This window comes from Hypanus sabinus, chromosome 6, assembly GCF_030144855.1.
Source record: "Hypanus sabinus isolate sHypSab1 chromosome 6, sHypSab1.hap1, whole genome shotgun sequence".
NCBI lineage: Eukaryota > Metazoa > Chordata > Chondrichthyes > Myliobatiformes > Dasyatidae > Hypanus > Hypanus sabinus.
This window is the reverse complement of record NC_082711.1, coordinates 77,154,958-77,168,775: the sequence shown is the minus strand read 5'-3', so window position 1 is coordinate 77,168,775 and position 13,818 is coordinate 77,154,958. Positions and strand designations below refer to the sequence as shown.

Below are 13,818 nucleotides of genomic sequence, written 5' to 3'. Positions count from 1 at the left end.
CGTAAGGCCGGTGATGTTGTGGGGGTGGAACTGGACTCTGTGACGGTGGTGTCTGAAAAGGGGATGCTATCCAAGTTGCATGCCATCTTGGACAATGACTCCCATCCATTCCATAAAGAATGTACTGGTTAGGCACAGGAGTACATTCAGCCAGAGACTTATTCCACCGAGATGTAACAGTGAGCATCATAGGAAATCATTCTTACCTGTGGCCATCAAACCTTACAACTCCTCCTGTACATACAGAATTCCAAAAACAGATCCCTAATTAACTAATTATGTGACTTCTAAAACCAATTGGCTACACCAGTGATGATTTGGTGTGTCATATTAATGGGGGGCAGTGGAGTAATGAATACATGCAATCAATTATTTAGTGTTTGATATTTGTGATTAATTTAGATTACTTTGTAGAGATTTCCACTTTGAGAGGAAAGAGCCTCTTACTGTTGATCATTGTCAAGAAAGCCAAATTAAATCCATTGTGATTCAATGTTGAAAAACAATAAAACATGAAACCTTCCAAGGTGGGGGGGGGGTGGTGAATACTTTTTAGAGTCACTATTTGTGACAGATGTCATCATAGCCTAAGAAATAGTAGATGGAATTGATCAGATCATTGACAATCTGAATTTGGCATTTTCTGCCTAACACTCATTAAATGGTATTCCATATAGTCTGTCACGGCCTTGAATAAATTCAATGATTTGCCCTCCACAGCTCCATGGATAGAGAATCCTATAGATTCATAATCTATAATCTAAAGATTCATAACCTCATTTCTGTCTTACATTTTCAACACCCTATTCTGACACTTTGTTCCCTTCCCTGAGTTTTCTCCCCATGACTGGAAACATCCTTTCAGCATCAGTATCGTCAGAGTGTCTCAGAAACGTGCAACTTTCATTGAGGTCTTCCTAGCACAGGATTTCTGAACCGTTTTAAGCCATGGACCGATCGAGCAGATTGTCCTCGGTTTCGACAATACCATTCAGTGTTCTTCATTTCTCACAGTGTGTTTTCCCTGAGTCATTCTTTGAGGCTATGTGGCCTACTTGTGGAAGACTAGGCATATAGATATGATTTGGTGTCCTGATGGTTCCTGCTCCAAAATAGAAGCAGAATTGCATTTCATGATTCATTTCTGATTTTGGCATGCAGCATTGTTAATATTTATGCTATAACTAATATGTCCCTTTAAAATTTGCTTTGTTTCACCACATTTTTAACACTCCTTTCCTTATAAATTCCTGCACGATGGAAGTGGTTTATGCTTGCACTTTCACCTCTGGAGACAACACAGAGATCGGGTGAACCTCGCTTTGTTTTTTTCCTGGCTCCTTATTGTGAATCACTTTGCTTCACTAATTAACAGGGGTTTTGGGATTAAACTGTTAAGTGTAAATTAAGATAAAATTTTTGCATTTACTTAAGAAAGATATTTTTTTAAATAGCAACCTACTTTTGTTCTCCATTCTCTAAGCCTTGTTTAAATGAAAATTGTGCCTGACTAGAGCTTTACATTCCATGAAAGTATTTTAAAATTTTTCTTAGTGTTCCAGATAACCTTGGTCCAATTTGGAAGGTTCATCTTTGGCACAATAATGGTGGTCATTCTCCTAGCTGGTATGTTACCTCTGTGATTGTTAAGGACGTGCTAAATGGCACATGCTGGTTCTTTCCTGCTGAATGCTGGCTTGCGGCAGATGAAGGAGATGGAAAGGTAGAACGAGAACTGGTCTCACTCATCCATGCACCTGGCTTTAAAAAAGTAATGTATTATTTTTCTAAGATAACTATTATGATTAACATGTATTGACCTTGCAGATTAAGAATGTAATGTTTGGCTTAATGCATGGTTTGTGACACGAGTGAATTTAATTGAGACATAGGAACCTTTAGATCTTAACAAATTGGGACATTTCTAATGGTGTGGCAACTCGGAAATTTGAATGCTGACTGATACTAATCATAATGTAGTAAAGTATGTGCTAGAGTATGTGCTTAATGTTCTGACAACAAATTTCAAACACAGCTGAAACTGCTACAGTTTTGCTATAAACCATCTTTCAGCTGATGGTTCAAGGACCAGTGGAGATTAATTTAAAGCAAGGGTTCCCAACACTTTTTTATGCCATGGACCAATTTTATTAGGTGAAGGGTCTGTGGACCCCAGGTTGGCAACCCCGATTTAAAGTGACAACCAGTAGATACAGAGGAGATGTGAGGAAAGAACTTTTTAATATAAAGGGTGATGGTGATCTAGAGCTAATGGGTTGAAGGAAATTGAGCCATTCAGAGTTTTAAAAGGGGATTCGAAAAAGCATTTGAGAAATAATTAACTTTGTGGCTGTGGGTAACAGCAGGAGGATGGGACTGAATAGATTTTTCTCATGGGAGTTGTCATGGACGTATTTGGCCAAGTGTGTTCCTTTGTGCTGTAACAACTTTTTAATTCAACCCACAGTTGCTCTTCTATATGTCAAAATCATTGACAATCTAAAGACAACTTTCATATTTTGTAACTGTTTAAAATTATGCATTTTTGTTCTCTGCACTAATTTTGTATTGCATAAGCTTTGTACAGTCAAAGAATTTTTGAGATAATTATAATATGAAAGGTCATAGCTTTAAAATGTTGAGACATCTAAAAGAAAAAAGATCAATCATAAATATTGTATACTTTGCAAATGCAAAATGCCACTTGTTGCAAAACCTGATTTATGTTCTCTGTGAAACAGAATTTATTAAAACATTTAATGGTTTCAATTAATGAGCTATTCTTGTTTTTTTACAGCTTCTCTATAGTAGACTAACTGAGTACCTGGAAGACTATCACATGTGGGGATCAGTATACAGTCGCCCACCCCACAGCTCTTTTACACATACTCAACGCCTCACCATCTGCCTTTGCCTTCTGTTGTGTTATATGTGTCTCAATGCTGTGCTGACCAGCCTCAAGAATGAGGAGGTGAAATATCTTCCCAAACTTCAATATTCATCTTGCTTTCAAAATTATGATCATGTTGTGCGTTACTATCAGGTGATGTAGTTACATTTTGAAAATGATGATGAGGCTCTACCTTTGGGTTGATCAAAGTCTTCAGAATCCCATTCTGACCTTAGCTAGTCTGATGAATAGTCTGATCAAAATGTAAACACTTAAATGTGAAAGTTCATCTTCTGGTGCCTTTATCGGTTGGGGTTTTGAGTAAAAAAACTGGAATGTCATGAGAAATATAAAAGTTTGATGAGTCCAACTTGGAATATTTTGTGCATTTCTCATTGTCCCATTACAGGAAAGATGCAGAGGCTTGAAGAGAAGCAGGGTGTTGCATAGTTTAGAGAGTATTAGTTACACGGAGAGATGGGACAATCTTAGATTGTTTTGTCTGGACAATCTGAGAGGCGATACTGATAGAAGTATATAAAATTAAGAGAAGCATAAATGGGATAGAAAGTCAGAATCTTTTCCTAGGGTGGAAATGTCAAACACTAGAGGGCATTAGTTTAAACTGAGAAGGGAAATTTTTGAAAGAGGTTATAAGGTAGGATTTTTACACCAGAGTGCATGGAATGCACTGACAGGAAATGGTGGAACCAGTTATGATAGCAAGGTTCAAGAGGCATTTAGACAGGCACATGAACAAACAAGGAATAGCGGAATACAGATATGTGCAGGCAGATGAGATTAGTTTAGTTTGGTGCCATTGCTGGTGCTGAAGGGATTGTTCCTATGCTGTACTGAACAACGTACAGTGTCCTAATACTAAATTTAAAATGTAGCAGAAACTTGATTCCACTGAAATCAATGGAGCTGAATCTTGGAAGTGAACTAAGTCAGTTGCATTTATCCTGCAATACAGCTGCTGCCACTATATTGCAGGTTTAATGGAGGTGATTGATGTTGAATTCCAGAAAGCGTTTTTAATTCTTTATTTTTTATTTCAATATTTTCTATGTTATTCTTTAAGATATACTATTTTTGTGACTTTTCTATTTATTTGCATGTACTTTGTGATTTTAATTTCTCTTTTCCTTTCCCTACACCATGAGTGAGTACTGCTATATTCCATTGGAGCCTGCAATGACATGGGATGTATAAAACATAGAACAGTACCATTGGGAACAAACCCTTTAATTCACTATGTCTGCACCGACCATGAAGCCAATCTAAGCCGATTCCATCTGGATGCACATGGTCCACGTTCCCCAATGAACAATGATAGTACAACATCAACGCTATCCTCTGGTCTTCTGCCGCACCTGAATAAAGGAAGACTGAATGATTATGACCAATGTCTATGTTGTTTTACCTTTGTCCTTTCTCCATAACTTAACCATTTTACCTTTACATCGTGTTCTTCCATGTGTAAACAAATGCGAAGTATAGTACAATTATTAAGCTAACATAACTGTTCAGTCAGGTTACCTGACCTTTTCTCTTTGGCACCACAATCGGTTTACTTATGTCCTCCATCCTGTAATTGCCTCATGAATGACTTTTGTATTGTTAAATATTTCTTTTTATTTCTAGTACACTGCTGAATTGGGTCTCATTGATGTCTCAGCTGCCTCCTTAGTTACTGGCTTGATTACCACTGTAGTAGTACTGCCAGTCGTATTGTTACTATCGTTGCTATTCAGATTTAGCAAGGTGAGATTATGCATTGTTCTCAACCTGTATTTTTCATTGATTAAGGGTGTAATAATGGTTTCACCATTTTGATTTAGAGGCAAATTGCACTGCAATTTGTATCCAATTCCAGATATTCGTAGAATCTCTGAAATTTGCCTTGTGATGAGATGAAGGGCAAGATTTAGAATGTTTTTTTGTAATCTGCTGTATTAATAGATGGGCCAAATCTTCTGATTTATACTGGTGCTAATGACGGATGTACCCTCACTTCATGTGGAAGTCCTGATGCCCAATGCAGATGTTGTCCTAACCAACACCTGCCCTGTTACCAGTGTAACCGGTTCCCCTACTCAGCACTAGTAGGCTCCTTAGCAAGTCCAACCAGGCAGTGTGAATGTTCACAGGCTTTCTCCTTCTCAGCCTGGGAAATCTGTACGTGAAACAGTCCCATTAAAACAGACAGAAAAAATATCACCTTCCTTTTGGAAGGAAGGCAAATTGACCAAATTTTGTTGAGTTAATTATGTTAATTTTAAATCCGTGATTCCCAAACTTTTTTGGGTTCTTGCCCCCTTGGCTCCTGGACTACATCCCTAGTGCCCCTTCGGTCTTTCCAGCCATTACATTAAAACTATAAAGAATTTTGTTTAATAATGCACAGAAAAAGAAAACAGGAACTACAGATTCAAAGCAGTATGAAATAATTACAAAATTATTCAAATCTATTTACAGCAACAACTAAAATTATTTTAACATTTAATTATAGTAAGAACAATTTTCATCAGCAATTCTGGAGCAATTTTTACAGTACATTAGTAATCCAACTATTCAGTACTTTATTGTTTGTTCACCTTTCAGTGAGGTGGATGGGCTTGGTGCAGTGATATCAATTGCTCAATATCAGGCTGAATGTCACTCAGAGTGAGGCCTAGGTCTCCAATTTCAGTCATTTGCAGTCTGTTTTGTTTTGAAAGAAGTTGGCCGGCTGCACTGAAACTGCGATCCACTAAATATGATGTTGGAAATGAAATTAAGAACACCTTGACCTTTTTCTGCAGCGCAAGGTAGTGTTCAGAGATTTCTTTCTGCAACCAAATGTCTTGATATGATTTTTGTTTACCTTAACGTCAGGTCAAAGTCAATTTGTAGCGAGATCAGTTCCTGTTCCTCCATGCTTCCTGTTAATTCCTCATTACAAGTGTTCAGCAATGGGTTTATTACCCAATCTTGAATTTGGATCAAGGGAAATCTCTCTTCCATGTCCTTGTGCAGCTCACCCAATAGGCACAGTATTCTTGAAGATCATCATATGGTATTTTTTCGATCTCTTCCAGATCAGAGAGGCTCAGAAATTGGAAAAGGTTGAAGTGGCTAATGGTGCACTTAAGTAAGGTTAATTTGAACAAAAATGTGGTGATGACTGATTTGACTTTAATAAGATTCATGTTATGTTCTTGCATTTGAAGATTAATTTCATTAAACTTTATGAATAATTCTGACAAATAAGCAATATCATACTTAATATTCTTGAGTTGATTACTGAATGAAGCATTCGAGTCTTCAGAGAATTTTATCACAGTTTCAAAAAGCACATAAAAGCATCTCAGGCAGTTTCCTTTGAGAGCCACCTGACTTCTATGTACAACTGCAAGTGTTCAAACTATTCATCATTCTCAATACATACCTGTCAAAATAGTTGAGAATTGAGAACATGGGACTGGATTTTATTTACCATTGTGATAACAGTATTTAATGATTTGTGCAGCTGATCACTTAGGATTTTTGTGACAAGATTTCTGTGAATTACAGAATAGTGGCACATTTCAACAAAATACATCATGATCAAGGATTTTATTTGGGAACAATGGGCAGGGTTGGCTTTTAAAAATAACATTAAAAATTGCAGAAACTCTACATTGAACTAACTTGCATTTTTATTCCTACTAGTTATTAAATTGTGCTGGTGAAACTTTTTAGAAACTTAATACAAATGTGTGATTCACCTTTTGTTATGGTTTCTTTAATTTAGGTCAAATTACTGCAAGAAACTTCTACTGAAGAGCAATACAGGACCACAAGAGAATCCAATATATATTCTATTGAAGGTAACAAGAAATTAGTATTATATTCAAGTGATCAACAAAGAAATTAATTGTCCCAAGAGTGAGAAGTGTTCTAGATATTGAATGATGTGCAACACAAGAAAGAAAGTAGTTCACACTATACCAACAAACAACTCATTTTGGCTATTTAAATAATCTTTGTTGCAAAATACATCTTCAGCTATTTGAGATGCTCTCTTATTCTCAGACAGTACAATTGAATCCTTCCTGTCCTGGCAGAACTTGCAGCAGTGGGCCCAGGAGGCATGGAGAAAAAAGTATGAGGTAAGAACTAAGTTTCAGATGGGTCCAGACAGTTCTTGTCAAGATAATTAAAGAATAGTAACTTATATTTACAAAGCGATTTTAATGTTGTACAATATTTACAAAATCATAGATAAGGTAAATGCTGGCCGGCATTTTTCGCTGAGGTTGGGTGAGAATAGAACTAGTGGTCTTAGGTTAAGGGTGAAAGGTGAAATATTTATGAGAACCTGAGGGGGGACTTCTTCACTCAGAGGCTGGTGCGAGTATGGAACAAGCTGCAATAGAAGTGGTGGGTCCAGGTCTGATTGAAACGTTTAAATTTGGGTAAGTACACGGATGGAAGGAGTATGGAAAACTATGGCCCAGCTGCAGTCAATGGGAGCAGGTAGAGCAACAGCTTGGCACAGACTAGATTGGCTGAAAGGCCTGTTTATGTGTTGTACTGCTCTAAGACTCTATTTCAAGTAGATTCTTAAAAATATTTTCAAAACAAAATCTTATCACCAAGCCATAGAGGTAGTAATTGGGCCGGCATTTCCAGCAACAACAATCTGTCTGTGGCCACAACCCTTGCACTCATGGTGTTCACGGTTACCTTGAGAACTCACTTGTCCTCAGTACCATACACTGCATAGAAACATAAGATAAGGAGTAGAAGCAAGTGTTGGTTATTTGCCCCATGAATTTGCTCTGCCATTCTGTATGGCCACCACTGATCTTACTTTGGTGCCATTTCCCTGAGCTATCACTAAGTCCCTGGATTGCTTAATATCCTAAGATCTATCAACCTCCGTCTGGAATATGCTCTGCAGCTGAGCCCCGACATCCCTTGGTTGGAGAACTCAAAGGGTTCACCATCCACTGGATGCAGAAACTTCTGGTCACAGCCTGATTTGCCGATCCTTTATTCTGAGAGTGTGAGCAGTGCCTCCAGGCATCAAAAACACTTCAGTTTAGCCCTTGTATTCAGAAACAGTGAAAAGGGTAAACATAAGTATTAAAACTAATCCAAGAATGGAAAAATCTATTTTTATTTTAAAATTAAAACACAGACACAATTGCAATCAGTTAAGGAGCAAATTAATTAAGCAAACTGCAGATTGCATGATTTATATTTTAGAACCGTTCTCTATCTGCTGTGGAGTTATCAGAATTTCATCTCTCTGCATGACCACTCGGAAGCAACTAGACACATATGTAGGATAATTTTGCCAGCACCACCAAAGTAAAAGCTACAGTTTCAAAGTAAAAATTTATTATCAAAGTAGGTATATGTTACAATATAGTACCTTGAGATTTATGTTCTTGCACGCATTTACAGGAAAATAGAGAAATACAATAGAATTTACAAAAAAAGATACATAAACAAAGACTGACAAACAATATGCAAAAGAAGACAAGTTGTGCAAATTAAAAATAATATTGAGAACATGAGTTACTAAAAAGTTCTTGAAAGTGAGTCTGTAGGTTGTAGATTCAATTCAAGAGTTGTGGTGAGTGAAGTTATCCCCGCTGGTTCAGGAGCCTGATGGTTGTGGGGTAATAACAGTTTCTGAACCTGGCAGTGTGGGAGGAGACCCCAGGGCTTCCGTACTTCCTGCACCCTTGTAGTAATGAGAGACCAAGGCCTGGATGTTGGGGGTCTTTGCTGATGGATGCTGCTTTCTTATGGCAGCACTCCCATGTGAATGTGGTCAATTGTCAGGAGCACTTTGACTGGTTGTATCCACCATCTTCTGTAGTACTTTCTGTTCCTGGTCATTGCTGTTTCTGTAACTGGCCAGTTAGAATACTCTCCACTGTGCCCCCATAGAAGTTTGTCAAAGTTTTTGGTGACACTTCTTTGTGATTGCACTTACATGATGACTTTAAGACAGGTCCTTTGATATGCTAAATCCAAGGGTTTTTAATGGTACTGACTATCTTTACCTTAATAATATTGAATAATGGATCTATGGCTTCTTCCTCCTGTTTGTTGTTGATAATGCACTCTATGGTTTTGCTGATATTGTGTGAGAGGCTGTTGTGGCACCATTCAACCCCAGATTTTCAATCTCCCTTCTATATTCGTTACCATCTTTGATTCAGCCAACCACATTGGAGCTGTACTTAGCCACACAATCATCAGTATAAAATGAGCACACTAGGCACACTGCCCTGTTGTGTACCTGTGTTGATGCTGGTGTTGAATGCTGAGTTGTAGTCAGTGATGAGCATTTTGATGTACGCATCTTCATTGTCCAGGTGTTCCAGAGCTGAGTGAAGGCTCAGTCAGGTGGCACCTACTGTTGACCTATTGTAACAGTAGGGAAATTCGAGTGGATTCAGGACACTCCTCAGACAGGAATTGACCATCCTTTCGATGCACTTCGTTACAGTGCATCTAAGTGCTACAGGATGCTGATCACTGAGGCAGGTTACCATGCTCTTCTTAGGCATTAATTAAAGCCTGCTTGCAGCTGGTGGGTATTTCATAAGGCTGAAGCGAGAGGTTGAAGATGAATGTAAACACTCCAGCCAGTTCATTAGCACAGGTCCTCAGTACTTGACCAGTTACACCATCTGTACCAGATGCTTTCGATGGGTTCACCCTCTAGAAAGATGCTCTCATGTCAGCTTCCAAAAATGAGATTACAGGGTCATTGAGGCCTGTGGGGGTTGGTGTTCTGTCAATCGAAGTGAGCACAAAAGGCATTGAGCTCATCTCAAAAGCTAAATCAGAGAGATCTGGGCCAGGTTTAGAATGGATATGCTGAGCTCAGGGCCTAGGTGACTGAAGAACTGGCTGCCAAAAGTAGAATAATAAAAATGAACAACACAGTTATCAGTCAAAGACATGAAAAACACTGGTATTAATACAGCACAGATCATGTATGATTGTAAAGCAGGAGAATGTTACAAACATAGAGAAGTTTGAGGCTAGACAGGATCAGAAATTAAAGTTGACATTAATTAAATGATTTCTCTGTAGCCTTGTGTTTGCCTTTCCACAGCGAGGTATATTGGGCTGTCATGCTCCCAGTATTCATTCAGTGCACTACAGCGATGGAAGCAATAAGAAGGGTGGAACTTGCTCATCTGAAGGCAGCTCAAGTGGATTTGAGGATTGCAGTTCACGGGAAAATGCCAGGCCAGAACCAAAGGTCTCAAAACATAGCTCCAGTGACCTACGATCAGATTATTCATCAGGTGAAAATAGATCAAGAATTTGCATATTGAGCATTGTAGCTTTTCTTTAGAATGCAGACAAAACTAATAATACTGCAGAAACTGCATCTAAAAATCATTGCTGACTAAAAAAAATAATCCTGTAGAAATGGATCTTCACTTGTTAAATTACCATTGATCTTTAATACAATGTGCATTCCATGCTTGGTTTTATTTGGAACATTTGTATTTCCCACTGCTCCAATTGCCTTCCTCTAACATAGAGCACCAGCTTTGGGAGAGTTGTGGCCATATTGAATACCTTGCAGCTTATCCCTAATTATTCTTCATAGATAATCCGAGGCATCCTGCATTCTCAAGTAGATGTTTCTGAGTATAATCTTTAAATCCTCTTTCTTTTTGTTAATATTTCTAGAACACAGCAGTTTGTTTGAACAACCTGTGGCAAATAAAAGCCAGCATTTACTCCCATCTTGGTGCTGTTATCTGGCGTGGATTGTCTGCCTCTTGATTATCTTGGCGTGTGTGTTGATAACAAGTATATTGGGACTGCGGTAAGGAGGACTGGATGCTGTGTTACCAGCTGCTTTTTTTTTAAACCAGAAATTTGATTTGTTTTGAATTATAAGCATGAATATTGAAACAATTTGTCTTACTGATTTCAGGTTTGGACCAACCAAATCTATACTGTGGTTACATTCGCTGTTTTTTTCTCTCCTGTACTGTGTCTTTGTCATCCAGCCTATTGCAGTAAGTGATGCGAAATTCAGTGATCAATTATATAACTGCTTCACTTTGCTTCTACAATGAAAAAAACTGACAAAAGATGTGTGAAAGGTAGGAATATCACACTCAACATCATTCTAAGTGCTTCTTAGCACGTCCTGCATGAACACAATTTAGTCTCATACTGGTTCAAACATTAAATCAGTTCATTGCTGCCGTGTACCTCATCCATTTATCACAATTTAAATTGAATTTGGTAAGTTACATGGCAGAGTGGATACCTACACTAAAGATGACCATACTGAATTGGTCCTATCATCAGTCAAGATAACTCTCAGATGATGTATTCAGCAGCCAGTTTTTCATTTGCATACTGGGAAAGAATCCTTACAGAGGAAAGCATTTATTCCAAAGTTGAAATTTGTACTAGTAAATCGTTTGGCACATCTGCAAGCAGGAATGCACAGTTCACTGATTGTTCAAATTCCTTTTCAGATTTTCTGTATGGCAGCTGTAGTCGCACTGAAAAACAAAGACTGTATTGACTTTTACGTTGGCAACATTGATTCAAATACTTCATCAGACGTCTGCAAGCAATGGAATTCCGAACCTGGTTTTCTTTCAGAGAGCTGTCCCATTGATACCCATTACAATCCATACTCTGACCCAATGGACCTTGACAGGGTAAAAAAAATCTATTTTACACACAAACTATTTTGCACAACTAATTTTACTTGTATCTGGTATTTTTTTGGTAATTCTTGTAAAATTTTACAAGTTTTGGAGATTTCTCTTCTGGTTATACACTAATGGCTCTTGCTGGATAGTACTTGGATGTAAGATAAAGAGAGGATCAAACTTTGACGCCATGCTAAGAAGCCATCAGTATTTGCTGCCAAGATTCCCACATAAAAGACATCTGGAGGGAAGCTGTTCTCTTGAAACAATCACACATGAGGAGAGGAGAAAATTATTTAATAATTTGAACATTGTGCCATGGTTTATTGATTCTTTGGGCCATTTATATGAGTGTTGGCACAGTGAAAAGACAATAGACAATAGACAGTAGGTGCAGGAGTAGGCCATTCGGCCCTTCTAGCCAGCACCACCATTCACTGTGATCATGGCTGATCATACACAATCAGTACCCTGTTCCTCTCCCCATATCCCTTGACCCCGCTATCTATAAGAGCTCTATCGAACTCTCTCTTGAATGCATCCAGAGACTTGGCCTCCACTGCCATCTGGGGCAGAGCATTCCACATATCCACCACTCTCTGGATGAAAAAGTTTTTCCGCATCTCCGTTCTAAATGGCCTTCCCCTTATTCTTAAACTGTGGCCTCCACTTCTGGACTCACCCATCAGCAGGAACATGCGTCCTGCCTCCAGTGTGTCCAATCCCTTAATAATCTTATATGTTTCAATCAGATCCCCTCTCATCCTTCTAAATTCCAGTGTATACAAGCCCAGTCGCTCCAATCTTTCAACATATGACAGTCCCGCCATTCCGGGAATTAACCTTGTGAACCTACACTGCACACCCTCAATAGCAAAAATGTCCTTCCTCAAATTTGGAGACCAAAACTGCATACAATAATCCAGGTGGGGTCTCACCAAGGCCCTGTACAGCTGCAGAAGGACGTCTTTACTCCTATACTCAATTCCTCTTGTTATAAAAGCCAGCATGCCATTAGCTTTCTTCACTGCCTGCTGTACCTGCATGCTTGCTTTCATTGACTGATGTACAAGAACACCTAGATCTCGTTGTACTTCCCCTTTTCCTAACTTGACTCCATTTAGATAGTAATCTGCCTTCCTGTTCTTGCCACCAAAGTGGATAACCTCACATTTATCCACATTAAACTGCATCTGCCATACATTTGCCCACTCACCTAACCTGTCCAAGTCACCCTGCATTCTCATAACATCCTCCTGACATTTCACACTGCCACCCAGCTTTGTGTCATCAGCAAATTTGCTAATGTTACTTTGAATCCCTTAATCTAAATCATTAATGTATATTGTAAACAGCTGCAGTCCCAGCACCGAACCTTGTGGTACCCCACTGGTCACTACTCTTTGTTTCCTGTCAGCCAGCCAATTTTCAATCCATGTCAGTACTCTGCCCCCAATACCATGTGCCCTAATTTTGACCACTAGTCTCCTATGTGGGGCTTTATCAAAGGCTTTCTGGAAGTCCAGGTACACTACATCCACTGGCTCTCCCTTGTCCATTTTCATAGTTACATCCTCAAAAAACTCCAGAAGATTACTCAAGCATGATTTTCCCTTCATAAATCCATGCTGACTCGGACTGATCCTTCTACTGCTATCCAAATGTGTCATAATTGACTCCAGCATCTTTCCCACCACTGACGTCAGGATAACCGGTCTATAATACCCTGTTTTCTCTCTCCCTCCTTTCTTGAAAAGTGGGACAACAGTAGCCACTCTCCAATCACCAGGAACTGTTCCTAAATCTATAGAACATTGGAAAATGATTACCAATGCATCCACAATTTCTAGAGCCACCTCTTTAAGTACCTTGGGATGCAGACCATCAGGTCCCGGAGACTTATCAGCCTTCAGACTCAACAGTCTATCCAACACCGTTTCTTGCCTAATATAAATTTTCTTCAGTTCATCGTTTACCCTAGTTCTTTTGGCCACTATTACATCTGGGAGATTGTTTGTGTCTTCCCTAGTGAAGACAGATCCAAAGTACCTGTTCAACTCATCTGCCATTTCCTTGTTCCCCATAATAAATTCACCCGTTTCTGTCTTCAATGGCCCAATTTTGGTCTTAACTATTTTTTTGCTGTTCACATACCTAAAGAAGCTTTTATTATCCTCCTTTATATTCTTGGCTAGTTTATCTTCGTACCTTATTTTTTCTTGGCGTATTGCCTTTTTT

At 38.7% G+C, this 13,818-nt stretch overlaps 1 protein-coding gene across 1 annotated transcript in view; it reads left to right on the top strand.

Annotated features, from left to right (window-relative positions):
• Window positions 1–13,818, top strand: part of LOC132395594 (polycystin-1-like protein 1) — a 237,974-nt gene that overhangs the window by 168,906 nt on the left and 55,250 nt on the right. The window contains exons 44-52 of the mRNA XM_059972420.1: window positions 1,555–1,771; window positions 2,798–2,971; window positions 4,538–4,657; window positions 6,669–6,744; window positions 6,950–7,026; window positions 10,002–10,197; window positions 10,592–10,730; window positions 10,842–10,926; window positions 11,398–11,586. Of these exons, the coding sequence (XP_059828403.1) occupies window positions 1,555–1,771; window positions 2,798–2,971; window positions 4,538–4,657; window positions 6,669–6,744; window positions 6,950–7,026; window positions 10,002–10,197; window positions 10,592–10,730; window positions 10,842–10,926; window positions 11,398–11,586 (1,273 nt within the window). The remainder of the gene's footprint in view (window positions 1–1,554; window positions 1,772–2,797; window positions 2,972–4,537; window positions 4,658–6,668; window positions 6,745–6,949; window positions 7,027–10,001; window positions 10,198–10,591; window positions 10,731–10,841; window positions 10,927–11,397; window positions 11,587–13,818) is intronic.